Here is a 14769-nt window from a genome sequence, read left to right on the forward strand (position 1 = left end):
GTTTTGCGCATGCGTCTCCCTCCCCCATTCACAAAACTCACGAAGGTGGTCTTATAGGTACAGTTAGTGAAACACGGATAAAAATTATCAACAATGAGCAGAAATGTACATTCGATTCGATCGGATATACGTCAAATAGACAACGCTGTTAAAAATTATTTACATGGAGTGTAGGAAAACGCGCTGTATAATGGGGTTTACAACGATACGTCAGACTAATTGGATTTCTTAAGGAACCGAATGTTACTGCAGCATTGTTCAGTTGGTGTAATTAAAAATCGCCAATGGGTTATAGCCTAAATTAAATGGCCTAATATAAGATTTATTTGTATTTTGGTAGCAACATGTCAAACAATACTGTTTTTAATGACATTAGTGCAGTTAACTTCATGCACCACATGTGTTAAAACGTATCTCCAATGTGCAAATAGTGATAGAGAGCTGGGACGAAATTAAAAAAAAATTTTTTATATAAAAACCTAATGTTAAAAGATCATTTATTAAGCAGAAATATTTATTTGCTGTGGTTACTAACTCACAAGAGTGGTCTATCAAAAGCAGCTGCTGTTTGGTATCAATGTAAACAAGTCCAATATAACTCCACTTTAAACAAAAGTTGCACATTGTTACTGTTGACCCCATAAGCTGGGACGAAAGCGACATACGGGTGAGTCAAAAGACAATATTTGTTAGATTTACTGGCTTAATCTTGTCTATTTCAAATATATCTGACTATGACATTATTAATGCACACATTGCCCTATATTTATGCAAAAAAAATATTAATCAGCAGTTTTAGAATTAATTTTAGTGCCATCAAATGTTTCAAAAGCAATCCAACATTGCAAAATAATACAATTTTCTATAATTTTTTTTATATTTTTTATTATTATCAGCTATATGCATTTATCCTATAAAACAGGGGTCACCAACCTTTTTGAAACTTGAGAGCTACTTTTTTCGTACCAATTATTGTAAAGGGCTACCAGTTTGATACACACTAACAGTTTTTCTCAATTTACTTTTAATCATATGTTGTTATTATTAATGATTAATGATATTCATCTATGTGAAGACACTGATCATGTTAATGATTTCTCACAATAGTTCTCAATGATTTAGCAAGGTAAGAAACAGAAATATCAATATGCAACACTTTATTTGTCTGAAATAGTTTTAGTTTATATATATATATATATATATATATATATATATATATATATATATATATATATATATATATATATATACACCTTAATGTCATTAACAAATTTTATTCCAATGCAGGTGTGATTTAAAAAGAACACCTTAAAAAAAATACTAGATTAAGCTTACTGGTATGTAGTGCAATGGTGAGCTATTTTTAGAACAGGCCTCTGGGCAACTCATGTAATCCCCGTGGGCTACCTGGTGACCATGTTGGTGACCCCTGCTATAAAACATAGTAGTCAAAACACTGAAAACTAATTCATTCGTTTTTTCAGTTGAGTACATTTATTGATCAGGGGTCGCCACAGCAGAATATACCACCTCTGAAAACTAATGTGGAAATTAAATATAAGGCATGGCTATTGGACCACAGGAACTCTTGTCATTTAAACCTGATTTATTTTTAAACTGAAAAACTCAGACCTTTCAAACTTAAGGATGTGTTATTACACTAAATAACCTGTAGATTGAGCATCACTGTGATGTGTGAACAGAGAAACACAACTTTTAATAAGAAAAAAGAACTGCTACAATAATTTACTTTTTGCACTTAAAAACAATTGGACATAACTGCAGGACACGGTCCTGAAATCAGCTGATATTTGGCTGCTCCATCAAGGGTTGCATGCTGGATATGCTGTTATGACCTAGAAATCAAATGTTGTCAGGCCTTTGAGGAAACTGCTTTGTTATGTTCATCCCACATACTCCTTTGTTGTATAGTACCATGGTTTTAAGAAAAATATAAAGCCTAATATATTCATTGCAACAGAAAATTAACATTTAACATGAATAAAACTAATTTATCAAGCATAACCATTACAAACTCCAATAACAATCCTGCCAACAATAAGCTTTTCTTCCAGTGATGTGACCTGTGATCAGTGAAATGGCCGTAAATAAGTGGGAATTCTTCAGTAATTAGTCAATTCAAAGGTGAGTCAAAGAGCAGGAGGTTCATGTGAATCTTGTCTCGGCCGAAGTTAAATGAGTATAATAATCCAAATGAGCAGGCGCAGAAACAACAGTCTGTCATTTTAGGTGTTAGGAAGTAACCCAGAGCTTTTGATTTTCAGTGTATTCAGGCCAGTTATTTAGGTGTAAAAGCACACGGTGCAAAAGTGAATCTAACTTGGTCATTCGCCGTGGCTTTTTTCCTTTGTTTTCTCTTTGCAAACTTCAGGAAGAGATAGGTGAGGTGACACAACAGTACTATCCGCAAACCCTGAAAGACTTAAGTTTAATCATTCAGCAGACTATCTGACTTATACTCAGGAAATAAATGTTAAGCTAAACACAACAAACCCAAAGAACTGCACCTTTTTCATAATTGTAATCCGAGGCAGTTTTCCCTTGTGCTGCTGTTGAGATCCTCCCATTTCAAACACTGAAAAAAAGTTAATCAAAGCTGATTCCTAAGATCTACTAAATGTATTTATGTTAAGTGGGCTGAATTTAAACAAATTAAGTTGAACATTACTACTTTTAATTTGTTTGTTCAAATTCAACATAAATTGCGTGCGACAATTTTGCAGACATAATTTTGCCTGTGCACTCAAGATTGCTGCACCTAAATCAGTTGGTTTAATTCAAATTAGAAGTACTATTTAAAGTTATAGTTGAGTCAAACATAAAAATTGATTAATAATTTTCCAGTTGTACCAAGCCTGTTTGAGTTTCATCCTTCTGTTGAACACAAAACAATGTAATTTAAACTTGTCGCCTTTGACTTCTAGAGTGTTCTTGTTTTTTGTTATTTAAAATCATGGAAGTCCACTAACTACTGTGTCTACATTCTACACTGTAAAACATGCAGGGTTCCACACAATTCATTTATTTAGTTTCAACACAAAGCAACCAAGTTAACCAGGACTGGAAGCAGATTGAAAATAAAACAATTAAGTTGTCTCAAAATATAAAAAAAATTGTGTTTTTTCAGCTCATTTTAATGAAGTAGTTTGAACAAGCAGCAAAATCTTTATTCTTTTAGTGAAGTCAGCTAACTAACTAACTAACTAACTAACTAGTCAATATTCCTAAAAAATCTCCCTTTGTGTTCATTAGGGGGGAAAAAACGGTTATAAAGGTTTAGAATCAAGAGAGGTTGTATAAAAAGTACACTGAAAAAAGTGTTGCATGCAGAACTGTTGCAAACAATTTATTTGTGTTGAATTTAAACAAACAAATTAAATGTAATAATGTTCAACTCAATTTGTTTGTTTAAATTCAGCCCAATATAAATTGTTTACAACTACTTAACATAGAAAAAATGAGTAAATCCAAGGAATCATCTTTGAATAATTGTTCAGTGTAAGTAAATGTTCTCTCTCTCTCTCTTTGGATATGTTAATCTACCTCTGAAAGCAATTTCGTGATTTAAAATCTTCTCCTACTAATCCTAAACCAACTCAAATGAAATTATCCCAGACAAAATGTCTCTCAACAAGAAAACTTAGGACAGATCCACTCAGGTAGATCAATGGAATAACATCAGTGGGGCTTTACCTTTGGTTTTGCATTTCAATAGTAGACTGAGGGGCTGTTAACACTGCAGGACAAAAGCACAGACCCTCAACCTCCCGTGAGAGACAAGCCGACACATTCCTCAAGCAGCAGGCGTCTTAACTTGACTGTCTTATCACTGCCTATGGAGCAGCTGTAGTAAAGGTATTCTGAAGTTTGAGTTCTTATAAACCATTAATCGAATTATTACATAATTTAAAAGCAACTGCGCTCCTCGCTGTTGCTTAAATTGCTCAGACAGCTACTTTAAAAAGTAAATAAATTACTTCTGGTTCAAATGTGTGCTGATTTTAATTGCTAGCGCTGCAATTCAAACAAGCAATATCAGTAGAAATATATTTGAACACGGTAGTTAAACAATCTTTAATCATCTTTTTCAGTTTAACAAGCTTACAATTTGTGTGCTTTTGTTTACTGCGCCTGTGAATCTGCAATGTTGCATGGGTTGTTTTTAATTTTACTCTTGCGACCCCTTGTGGCCAACCAGGCTTATACATCCTGAGATTTACATGTGATGGAAAGTTCCATAATTTGCTAAAATAAACTAGACAGACAATAAGGCATTTCTGGTGCTTGATGAGAACCAATCTAACTAGATTGTAAACAAAAACATAACAAACCCATACAGGATCGAGATAAAAGAACTGCACCTTTTACATAATTTTAATCCAAGGCAGTTTTCCCCTGTGTTGCTGTTGAGATCCTCCCATTTCCAAAAAAATAGTGATCCTCCAAACACTAAATATCTTTCCTCTGATTTTAACGAAGGGAAGCCCTTGTGGGATTAAGGGGAGCACAGATTGTATCTCTGCACTTTATCAACTATAAATTTTTTCAGATCGTCTGCCTCCTTCTGGAGCGCCTCCAACTCTTTCATCATTTCATCTTTTCTTTCATTTGAGAGCAGAATCTTTTCTTCCAAGTCTGAAACCCACAGGCATAAAGAAACATTCATTTGTAAAAAGAAATAATACAATTAGATCGACGCATTCAGCTGCTCTGTGATATCATACCTTCAATTTCCTTCATTTTATCCTCCACATATTTAGCCAGATTTTCCGCCTCCATTGTGATGTTCTTCAGACGTTCATTAGCCTCGCTGGAGACATTCTGGTTTGTGCTATTCAGTTTTAATCTTTCAAACTGCTCTTTCAACTCCTCAAGATCCTGCCAATGCAAAAAAAGTAATCAGCTTTTGGAGAACTTAAAGATGTTAATTAATGGCAGCTGCAATGCCTTTCCATTTAAGCACAGTTACTATATTTGTACATGATGCATGTTACATTCCAATTCATTAAATGACTTATTCATTCATTCATTTTCCTTGTAAACAAAGTTTAAGGGCCCTATCATACACCCGGCGCAGTGTGGCGCAAGGCGCGGCGCAATAGTCTTTTGGTAGTTTCAGCTTGGCGCAAGAGTCGTTTTGAGGCGTTGCGCTATACGTTGTTTAAATAACAAATGCATTAGCGCTCATATGTGCGTCCATAGGCGTTCTGGTCTAAAAAGGAAGGCGTTCTGAGGCGGACCGCTGGCGCGTTGCTATTTTGAGAAACCATAATAGATTTTTCATTAGACCAAAACAAACCTGGTCTAAACTCTGATGCAGAGTTGCGTATCGCTTACAAACTGCTTAATACGCACAAGAGAGCAATAGGCAAATATCTTTACATATGAAAAAAATTAAATATTAAGGATATATATAGGATATAATAAGAATAGATATAGGATATAAATATAAAGGATTAAAATATTACAAAACACATATTATTTTCTAGCCTACATAAATATGAAAAATCACTGCTTTTATGTCTTCTTCATCTCGGGAGGCTTTTTCAGTTCATTCATAACAATTTGCTTTTGTATAATGTTGTTATTATTAGCAGTATTATTTATTATATCCATATTTATATTTGTTTTATTAAAAACAAGTTTATATTTGCCCACCTGTCAGGTTTTAAACCATATGGGGCACAGCATGTGTTTTAGGATATAACTCAGGTTTTTGAGCACACTTCGTTATTATTGTTCATTTATACATTTGCTGGAAATTAGAACTGAATTTAAAAAGGGTTTTGAAACTAATATTTGCGCTTAACAAACAAAATTATTTATTTTTAGACTAATTGATGTCTGTGCGTAAAGGTTTCCCTATCCAAGAGCGAAAGTAAATCCATTATCTCTCATTCTCACGCAGTAGATGCTCTGTTTAACAGTTTTCTGTTAAAAAACTGTCAACTGTTAACTGTTTGCTTGTGAAATGCTCATTTTTCCTACTTAGACTTACTTTGCGTCCTGTAAATAGCGAATGCGCTCTTGGCGCGACGCAGCTGGCTCTTAAAGGGAATGGGAGATGAGACTCTAATTGGTTTATTCTCAAAACACACCTATAACTCATTAAGAAAATGAACTCAACCCTTTTAGACCATGCGCCACGGCGCAAGGCAGATTTCCTGTCCTTAAATTAGCAAAAACGTGTCCTGACACGCCCTGAAAGCGTTTGTGCCCTGCGTTTAAAGTGAAATTAGTGAGGTGCACAACTAACACACTCTGCGCTGGACTTTAGACCTCCTCTAAGCTGGTCTATTGCGCAGTCTATTTTAGTTCCTCAAAATAGCAACACACCAACAATGCGCCCTAACACACCTCCTTTTTAGACCAGAATGTGACGGAAAACGGAAAAGCTAAGGCTGTGTTAGTCTGAAAATAGCAACACGTCGGCGAGTTATTGCACTGGGTGCATATTAGGGCCCTATGTATTTAATTACACACCTTTTTGTCATTCCAAAAACCGTGCGATAGTGTCTGGCACGCAGTTTTAGACATGCAATCTCAGACACAATGCACTCAATAGAGCTAATGACATCACTGTGTGAGATGGAGTTAGGGGTGGGGTTAGGTGTGCGCAGTAAAAGCATTGCATGCAGCTCATCTTGCTTCTGTAGCCGGTCTGCAGCTAGACCCTTCTCAAACCGAGACCTTCCTTCATCTTCAGAATACAAATTAAGCTACTTAACTCTCTCATGCAAAATGGAGAGGAAGAAAGGTTTTTCTGAAGAAGAGGAAAAGCATAACATATCTCACAAAAGGAATGATATTTTCCAGAAACTGAACAGTGATTATCAAAATTCAACACAGACTCACAGTAATTTGTAACTTTTTCATTTAGTGGCTGATTCGTACAATCTAATTAATACATTTTAGTACGATTTGCTCATCCCCCAATGACGGTTGGGGTGGGGTTTGGTGCCACGCCTTCTTTTTAAAATCGTACAATTTCAAACGACTGAACTCGTACTAATGAGCCACTAAACTGGCAAAACGTAAAATACTTGTTTTCTCGTGAGATCAGGCTGCAAAATGACAAAGAGTTTGTGTGGTTTAAAGCAGTGTTTCTCAACTGGTGGGTCGGGTCGCAGTAACATTTTCAGTGGGTCATGGAGTGTGTGGTCAAAAAAACAACAAAAGTAAAAATTTGTGTGGTCAAAAAAACAACAAAAGTAAAAATGTTTACTTATTTTGCTTATACCGGACTTTTATTGGAAATGCGAGCGTGACAACCCTACCGTTTGACAAGTGAAATTTCATTTAATTATTGCAACAAGTATGTCGAAGCGCAAGTACGACCCCGAATATTTAAAGTATGGATATATATATTGACGACAAAAAAGACTTAAAGCCTATGTAGTGAGGTGCTCTCATAAGAGAGCATGAAACCTTCTAAATTAAAACAACATTTAGAAACCAGAAAACACGTTTTATTAACAGTTTATTATTAACAGTATTTGTCGTTTTTACTTTGTAATATTTCTATAATTTGATCCATTTTGTTAAATGACTGCAGTAAAATATTGTTTACTTTTAAGTCTTGGTGAATTTCTTATGATGTATCTGTCACTACTTGTTTATTTTTTTAGAAATGAATACAAATTAATTATAATTCCTAAAAGTATATTATTAGTTCAAAAAAATTTGGGTCGCGGCTTGATGACCATGTAAAAATATGGGTCCCATGGCCAAACCAGTTGAGAACCCCTGGTTTAAAGCATAAAAAAAGTCTTGTCAAAGAAATTTACTTGTCAAACAAATCCCTATCCACAAAAAGGATAAAAAAAAAAACAAAGATGAGCAGCAAACAGGTATTAGACGCTGCTTTGAAGTTACACATAAGGCTGAATAAAAATATCAGCATCATAAAGTCTTATAAGTATTGTATAAGTTTTGTTTACAAAATGCCTTTGTTTTTATGGAAATATATATTTCCATATACTAAATGCAAAGCAGCTTTTTTATTAGTCTTGGATACATCAATGAAAAGAAATGACATTAATTTTGACTGTCACTCAAATGGATACAAATTTCCCAGTATCCAAACCACACACTATTATTCACCAACACACCCACATAAATTATAATTGCATATTTCATTTCATTTGGCCTGCAGTGCTCAAAGCAGAACTGATTTACTGCACAAGCCAAACCTGGAAAAATGAGCCAAATATATATCAATTATATTTCACAATATATATTTTTAATAATATATAAATAAATATATGTTTAAATAGAAAGAAGCATTGCCAGTAAAATGAAAGCAAAAGGAAATAAGTCACAGATATTACAAATTCCTTTAAAAAGGCACAATTTTCCAATATTTGTATCAATGCATTCCAGAAACTAAAATAAAAAAGACAACAAATCCATAAAGATTCAAGAAATCAAACAAATGGTTTCTCTTAAAAATAAATTGCCTGATATTTTACTGAATCCATAGACTTGCCTAATAATTTGGAACATGGTGTGTTGTGTTTATATAAAAAATATGATCTTGTGCTTAGCACTTACCTTGCCAGTGTCATTGGCACTGTTGAGCGCCGCATCAGCAGTATCTTTGGCCTCCTTCCCCTGAGCCCTGTTCATCTCTGTCTTGTTTTTCAAGGCCTCGATTTCATCCAGTAATGTCTTGGCACGAGTCAAATTCAAATGATCCTCAATATTTTTTAGTTTAGGTTCAGTCTGTTCAGAATCAATGCAGAAATATTGTTTATTTAGGGGGGGGGGATAATAGTAATTATCAACATACTAAGATCAAAACAACAAATCTAATAATGGCGAATAATGAATAAGGATTCATTTGAAAAGGATAGTTCAAAATGGTGTTGGGCAACATGTCTAACAAAGTTTTGATTAATTAAAACATGATGCTCTAAAACAGAGATTACCAAACTTTTCAGACCGTGACCCCTAAAATAACAATACCAGCGACTCGCGAGCCCCACATTCCTCAATGGTGGCTAACTTATAAATATACAAATGTTACACACACAACAATAGGCCTATATAAACAAGAGCAAGTTAACAACACAAAAAAGTGCAACAGTCTAACAACCATAGGCTATAATTTATATAGTCGATTATAAATTAGTTTAATTTAATATTAACCTCAACTAATAAAACAAATGTTTTCAGCACAAGCCAGCCACTCAGGCCCAGTATACACTAAGGCCGTACTCACACTAGGTACAGTTGCCTCGAACCGGGCCAAAGCACGCTTGTCCCCCCTCCCGTCTCCCCCGACGGCCCGCGCTCACACCACAAACGGGCTTCGGCACGGTTACGTCATCGCTGCTGGGCTGTTCAGTGAGAAGCGCTCTCTCTCAGCAGCACAGTGGAGATTTCTCTAGTTATATCGTTCCAGTCGTTTGATTTGCAGTCAAATATTTCGCCAAACAGTCCTTAGGGATGCGGGGACACGCAGTCAGATATTTCGCCGAACAGATCCGCCACTTTTGGCGCTCATAAACAATCATAAAGCCCTCGTGCTGCAGGAATGAGGAGGTCTGCTGAAGCCGCGCAGCTGTCGTGAAGTGAGGGGTTTGCGTCTTTAATAAACAACGGCAGTTTGCGTTCACTGAACAGTAAGAATGATTAATAAATCCATATGAAACAGCCCCTTAAAAGTCACATCTCGCTTTCAGTTTCGGGCTTTGGTGCGTTTTGCACTCACACACAAGCGTACCGCGCCAAAGCCCAAGTGAACCACGCTCAGGCACACCTCTTCCAAACCGGGCCAGGGCCGGCTAAGTGAACTGTGCTTGAGCCCGATTCAGCGCACTCACACTTCTCAAACGATCCGGGAAACGGGCCTGGGCACGGTACGGATGGCATAGTGTGAGTAGGCCCTAATACTTTTTAGTTTTAAAACTGATAAGTTTTGCTACAGTTACGCCATCCGTCCACACTACGCCGGAGTTTTCGGGTGCCGAAAACGAAGCGTTTTGAAAACGCTGAAGAAGCCACTTTCATTTTAAAACACTGCTGCTCCGTCTCAGAATGGATGGGGGAAAAACGGAGACATCTGAAAACGAAGGCGTGGCTGCAGACATTTGCCATGTGATTGGGGCTTTTCCTCAATATTAAGTAGCCTACACACAGTTCAGTCCTGCATCCTCTCCTTGTAAGTTCAGATTTCGCAAGTTTGATATGGAAAACAAACTCCCGAGGACAGGTCAGGTAAATCTTCAAAGGCAACAGTGTACTGTACAACCTCATTCACATCACCCTGGCTACGCTGTTTCACTATCTTAACAATAAAGTGAAGACATGATATAAGGAACTGCCTATTTTCATTTTGATATTAGCAACTTAACAGACATCAGAAATGTTGAGGCGTCGTGCTGCTGCATATTTATATGAGCGTCATCTTCCTTGAATGCATATTTATTACAAATATGGAGCCTAACATATATAACTGCCTCCTTTTATTTTCAGTGAAAATATGAAACATACCCTCTTTTTTGCTGAATATCAGTTTTAATAATCTATATAATAAGACATATAATATAATGTAATATAATATATAATATAATGATAATGGCCATTATAAAAGTACAACGTACAATAAGTTTATACATTATAGAGAAATAAATGCAAGCAATCAGTCAGATGTGCGGAATCGGTGTACGTGGTTACATTAATTAATATATGAACTTTTTGCGCTCAGCCAAAACACATTACCTGAGAAATGTAATGTTCAAAAAACCGAAGTCTGGGAATATGTCATTAGATAGAGACAAGATGAATTAAACATTACGTTTAACAAATATAGTGAGATTGGATCCAGTGATAGACCCTTAATGAACAGTCCGACGTGCACAGGTCTTACCTGTGTAGATATGCTGCAGCGCATGTCAGAGAGTGTGTGTGTGTGGTCACGTCAGGCCCGGATTGGCTTATCGGGAGGACCGGGAGAATTCCCGGTGGGCCGGTTCGTTTTTTGGCCGCGAGGGCCGGTGTCCGTAGCTGCTTGCACTCTCAGCAGTCGCACTTTTTTCATTTATTTATGTATTTGACCATAGCCTCACTCTTTTTATTCATTATTTTGCAGCAGCTCCACTCTTTTTATTTATTTTCTCGCAGCCCCGTGAGCAAAATGCAGCCTACAGGGTAATAATGATGTAAATATCATCATTCGACCCCAAACAGCGGCACCTTAGTGAATATAAGAATTCGAATAATTAATATTACTGAATAATACACCTGCTTAACTTAAGTGTAAACTAAAGTCTAGTGGTCAGCACGTTGCTTTAAGACGCCGCCGACCCGAGTTCGAAACACATCTATACATCATTATTTTATTTTTTTCATTTTTCTTGTTAAGACAGACAATACTGTGAGGGCTGTTGAACATTTAAAGTTTTAAAGCAGCTGTTTTCCTGAAAAAAGACGTGGTAGTGTCATTAGAAACTGAAATGGAAATGACGTTATTTTAATATAGTCAGTCGTGAACTGAGGTGGGCCGGTCTGGCTTGAAACTCCAGGGCTGAAAAGGAGTCCCACTCCAGCCCTGGGTCACGTGATGTACGTTTTCAGCTGTGCAAAGTAGACGGAGAGCTGTTCAGAAACGCTGGGTGCAACGCTAGTGTGGACGCGGATCGTTTTCATTCTAAAACGCAGTTTAAAACATAAAATGTATTAGTGTAAACGAAGCCTTAGAGATCATCCACAATGTACAGTTGTGGCCTGTGTTTATTGTCAATGTATTTTATTGCCATGAAGGTGTCAGAAAGTTTAACCTGGTGCTATAAAATCAATCTGCTGCAGCTGACGCAATCGCTTTGTTGTTAATCTAAGATAAACACCTATCCTTTGAAAACCATAATTAAAAGGCTAATGGTTTTCTATTTGCATGTTGTTGCTTTTTTATGTACTTTTAACTACTGTTTTATCTTCTGTGGGTTGTGGATAAAATATGGTAGCTCTAATAGTTCATTAAAATTTATTGTTGATTGAAAATTACCAAGTGACCCCCTGTCATTGTCCCATGACCCCCCCACCCTCCAACCCAAAACCACAAATAAAAAAAATATTGGCTCAAAAACCACATCAACATGAGCAAATAAAGGCATAATCACAATGAAATCTTCCTTAACCCACCTGTTTACTTTTGGGTCAAAATTGACTTAGGCACAAATTTAAGACATAAAAAAAATAAACAAAACAATATATATATATATATATATATATATATATATATATATATATATATATTTATTTATTTATTTATCTTGAAGATGAGTGAGTTGCAAAGACTAGTGTTGCCTTCTGATTAAACATTAATGAAATACTTCACACTGATGAGGAAAAACCAAGACATTCACAGAGTTTGTGATGGAGATGAGGTCGTTTCAGCTTCAGCTTGCAAAATAACATTTGAGGTTTGAAATAAAATTTAGCTGCTTTATTTTGGAGGTTCAGTGAAGGCAGGTCATTTTTTGGTGTGGACAGAATTCTAAGAGAACAGGTGGGTTAAACACGAATGTTTTTTATTTAAAAATAAATCTTTACCTCATTAACTTTCTCTCTGATGACGTCATTGTTTTGTTCAGCCTCGTCCAGATCATTGAATATCTTGTCATGGAGCTCTGCTGTATCATTCAGAGCTTTCTCTATCTCCTTCACATTGATTAATTCGGTTCTGTTCCTAGTAATAAACAACCAGAGATGATTAACGAACGCTGTAAGTTTATCTTTGTAAAAACTACAGCTTAGAAACATAGACTTGATTGCTGCAGCCTCACAAGATTTCTTTGGCTCTTTCCTTCATGTTCCCAGCGATTTTGGCTTGTTTCTCCAGGTACTCGAGATCGTCGTTAAATTCTGTGATGTTTGCCAGGATTTTTTTGATGTCCTCAATCATGTCCTTGATCTCATCAGGGGACTTAGGCAGCTGAATGGATAACACAGCGTTTGCCAGTTTCTCAATGTCCTCTGGCTTCACTAGCTCATCTGTTTGGGTACAAAATTCAAGTGAATTCATTTACATTTTACTGAGTACATTTTAGTTACTTGCTTAAGAGTAATTGTTGTTTCTGATCAACATATCTAAATATTCTAAAATCAAGAAAGATTTTCTAGACAAGCAAAACATGTTGTCTTGTTTTAAGAAATAATATAATTTTAATAAATAAATTAAATTTTTCCTTAAAACAAGCAAAAATAATCTGCCAAAGGGGAAAGTTTTTCATGTCAAAAGGAAAAACAAGATTATTTTGCTTAGTATTTACACATGAATCTCTTTTCATAAAAAAATAGACATTCTGAACAATTAACTATAAGTTTGACTTAGTGTTAAATTATTAGCTATTATTAATTTATTACTATTTTTAAATAGTTTTATTTCTTGCACATTAAATGTTAAAAGTTCTTCATAAATGGTATTACACATGTACTGTATGGCTCTCTCTTTAAAAGGTATTGAAAAGGAAAATCAAACTTAACCTTTCCAATAGGTATTGAAGGAAAAGCTCCGCTGTATTGATGGCATGCACATACCTTTTTCAGTCTGAAGAAATGCATTAATATTGGTACATTCACATTTTAATACAATATTAAAACACTGTACTATGAAGATGTTAGCATGTGGGAATACGCTATCTCAGGGCGCAGGGAGAACATGCAAACTCCACACAGAAACACCAACTGAGCCTAGAATTGAACCAGCTTCTTGCTGTGAGGCAACAGCACTACCTACTGCGCCACTGCTTCGCCCTTCATTGCCATCCATAGTTGAAAAACTTATATGGAAAAAAAGTTTACCAATTTACAATATTTTTCAAATTAACTTGTTTGAGTTTCTTTTCTTTTTTTTCTGTTCAACACGAAAAAGTTGACAAGTGAATTAAGAGCACTGAGCTTTCAGTTGTGAGCTGTCCCTTAAAGGGTCACGAAACACCAAAACACATTTTTTGAGCTGTTGATAGTTGTATATGTGTCTCACACTGCTAAAAACACTATTAGGACACCTATATTTCACTAAAAAGTGTAAATTGGTTGTTTTTGCGTTATTTCAAGCAAATTCGTACTTCCTGTTTGAAACGAATTTTTGAAGCTGCGTCACGGTCATGACATAATAGCGTTGTATTCCAGCGTGCAGACTGGGCGTCTGTGCCAGAGTGAGTCTTATTACGTCTTACAGTGTGATGCATTAATGCATGAGTAAGGCTTGGTTCAAACCAATCAGCGCGCTCTATTGTGCAACTTCATTAATATTCATTAGCGTCACCGTGTTTACGCCACAGAGACGCCCTGTTGTGTTGGCAAAACAAGCGTGAAGTGTTGCTTTTATAGTTTGCTGCCATTAAGTTTCGTTTTCATTTTCTCTCTGTGAGAGCTCAGCTGGATCACGTGTGGATTAACGGTGTATGCGACGCTCGACAACAATAACTTACGTGTCTAAGGAGGAACATTGTTTAACGTTACCTGAGAGCTGTTCTCATCTGCAAACGCTGAAATCCGGATTCGCTTGTAACGTTAGTCTTCTCTTCATAAAGACGCGGCTCTAGTTGCTGGTGATTGTCCTGTCTCTACAGATTTGGTAAGTGAGCGACCAGTGCTCTTTGTTTATTCAGTTTGTTCGTATCGAATTAAGTTAACTATTGCACTGAGTGCAAACATAGCACCGCATTTTGTGACCGGAATAACACACGCGGCTTTCTGACGCTACCTGCCGTGTGCATCTAAGTTTCCGGGAAATGCAGA

General features: G+C 36.2%; 1 protein-coding gene and 1 long non-coding RNA gene across 3 annotated transcripts in view; one reads left to right on the forward strand and one right to left on the reverse strand.

The window, feature by feature from the left end:
* LOC148679487 (uncharacterized) overlaps window positions 1-14769 on the forward strand; it is a 149882-nt gene that overhangs the window by 53351 nt on the left and 81762 nt on the right. The gene's annotated exons all lie outside the window — the stretch shown is intronic.
* The window catches only part of lamb4 (laminin, beta 4), a 76222-nt gene continuing 62927 nt past the window's right edge, over window positions 1475-14769 (reverse strand). The window contains exons 32-36 of one of the 2 annotated variants that reach the window (XM_087310293.1): window positions 12810-13017; window positions 12577-12712; window positions 8575-8745; window positions 4746-4899; window positions 1475-4656 (exon numbers count right to left, since the gene is read on the reverse strand). In XM_087310293.1, the coding sequence (XP_087166419.1) occupies window positions 4517-4656; window positions 4746-4899; window positions 8575-8745; window positions 12577-12712; window positions 12810-13017 (809 nt within the window). In that variant the 3' untranslated portion in view covers window positions 1475-4516. 2 annotated transcript variants of the gene reach the window in all.

Source organism: Danio rerio, chromosome 25 (assembly GCF_052040795.2).
Source record: "Danio rerio strain M-AB ecotype USA chromosome 25, GRCz13ab, whole genome shotgun sequence".
In the NCBI taxonomy this organism is placed as follows: Eukaryota; Metazoa; Chordata; class Actinopteri; order Cypriniformes; family Danionidae; genus Danio; species Danio rerio.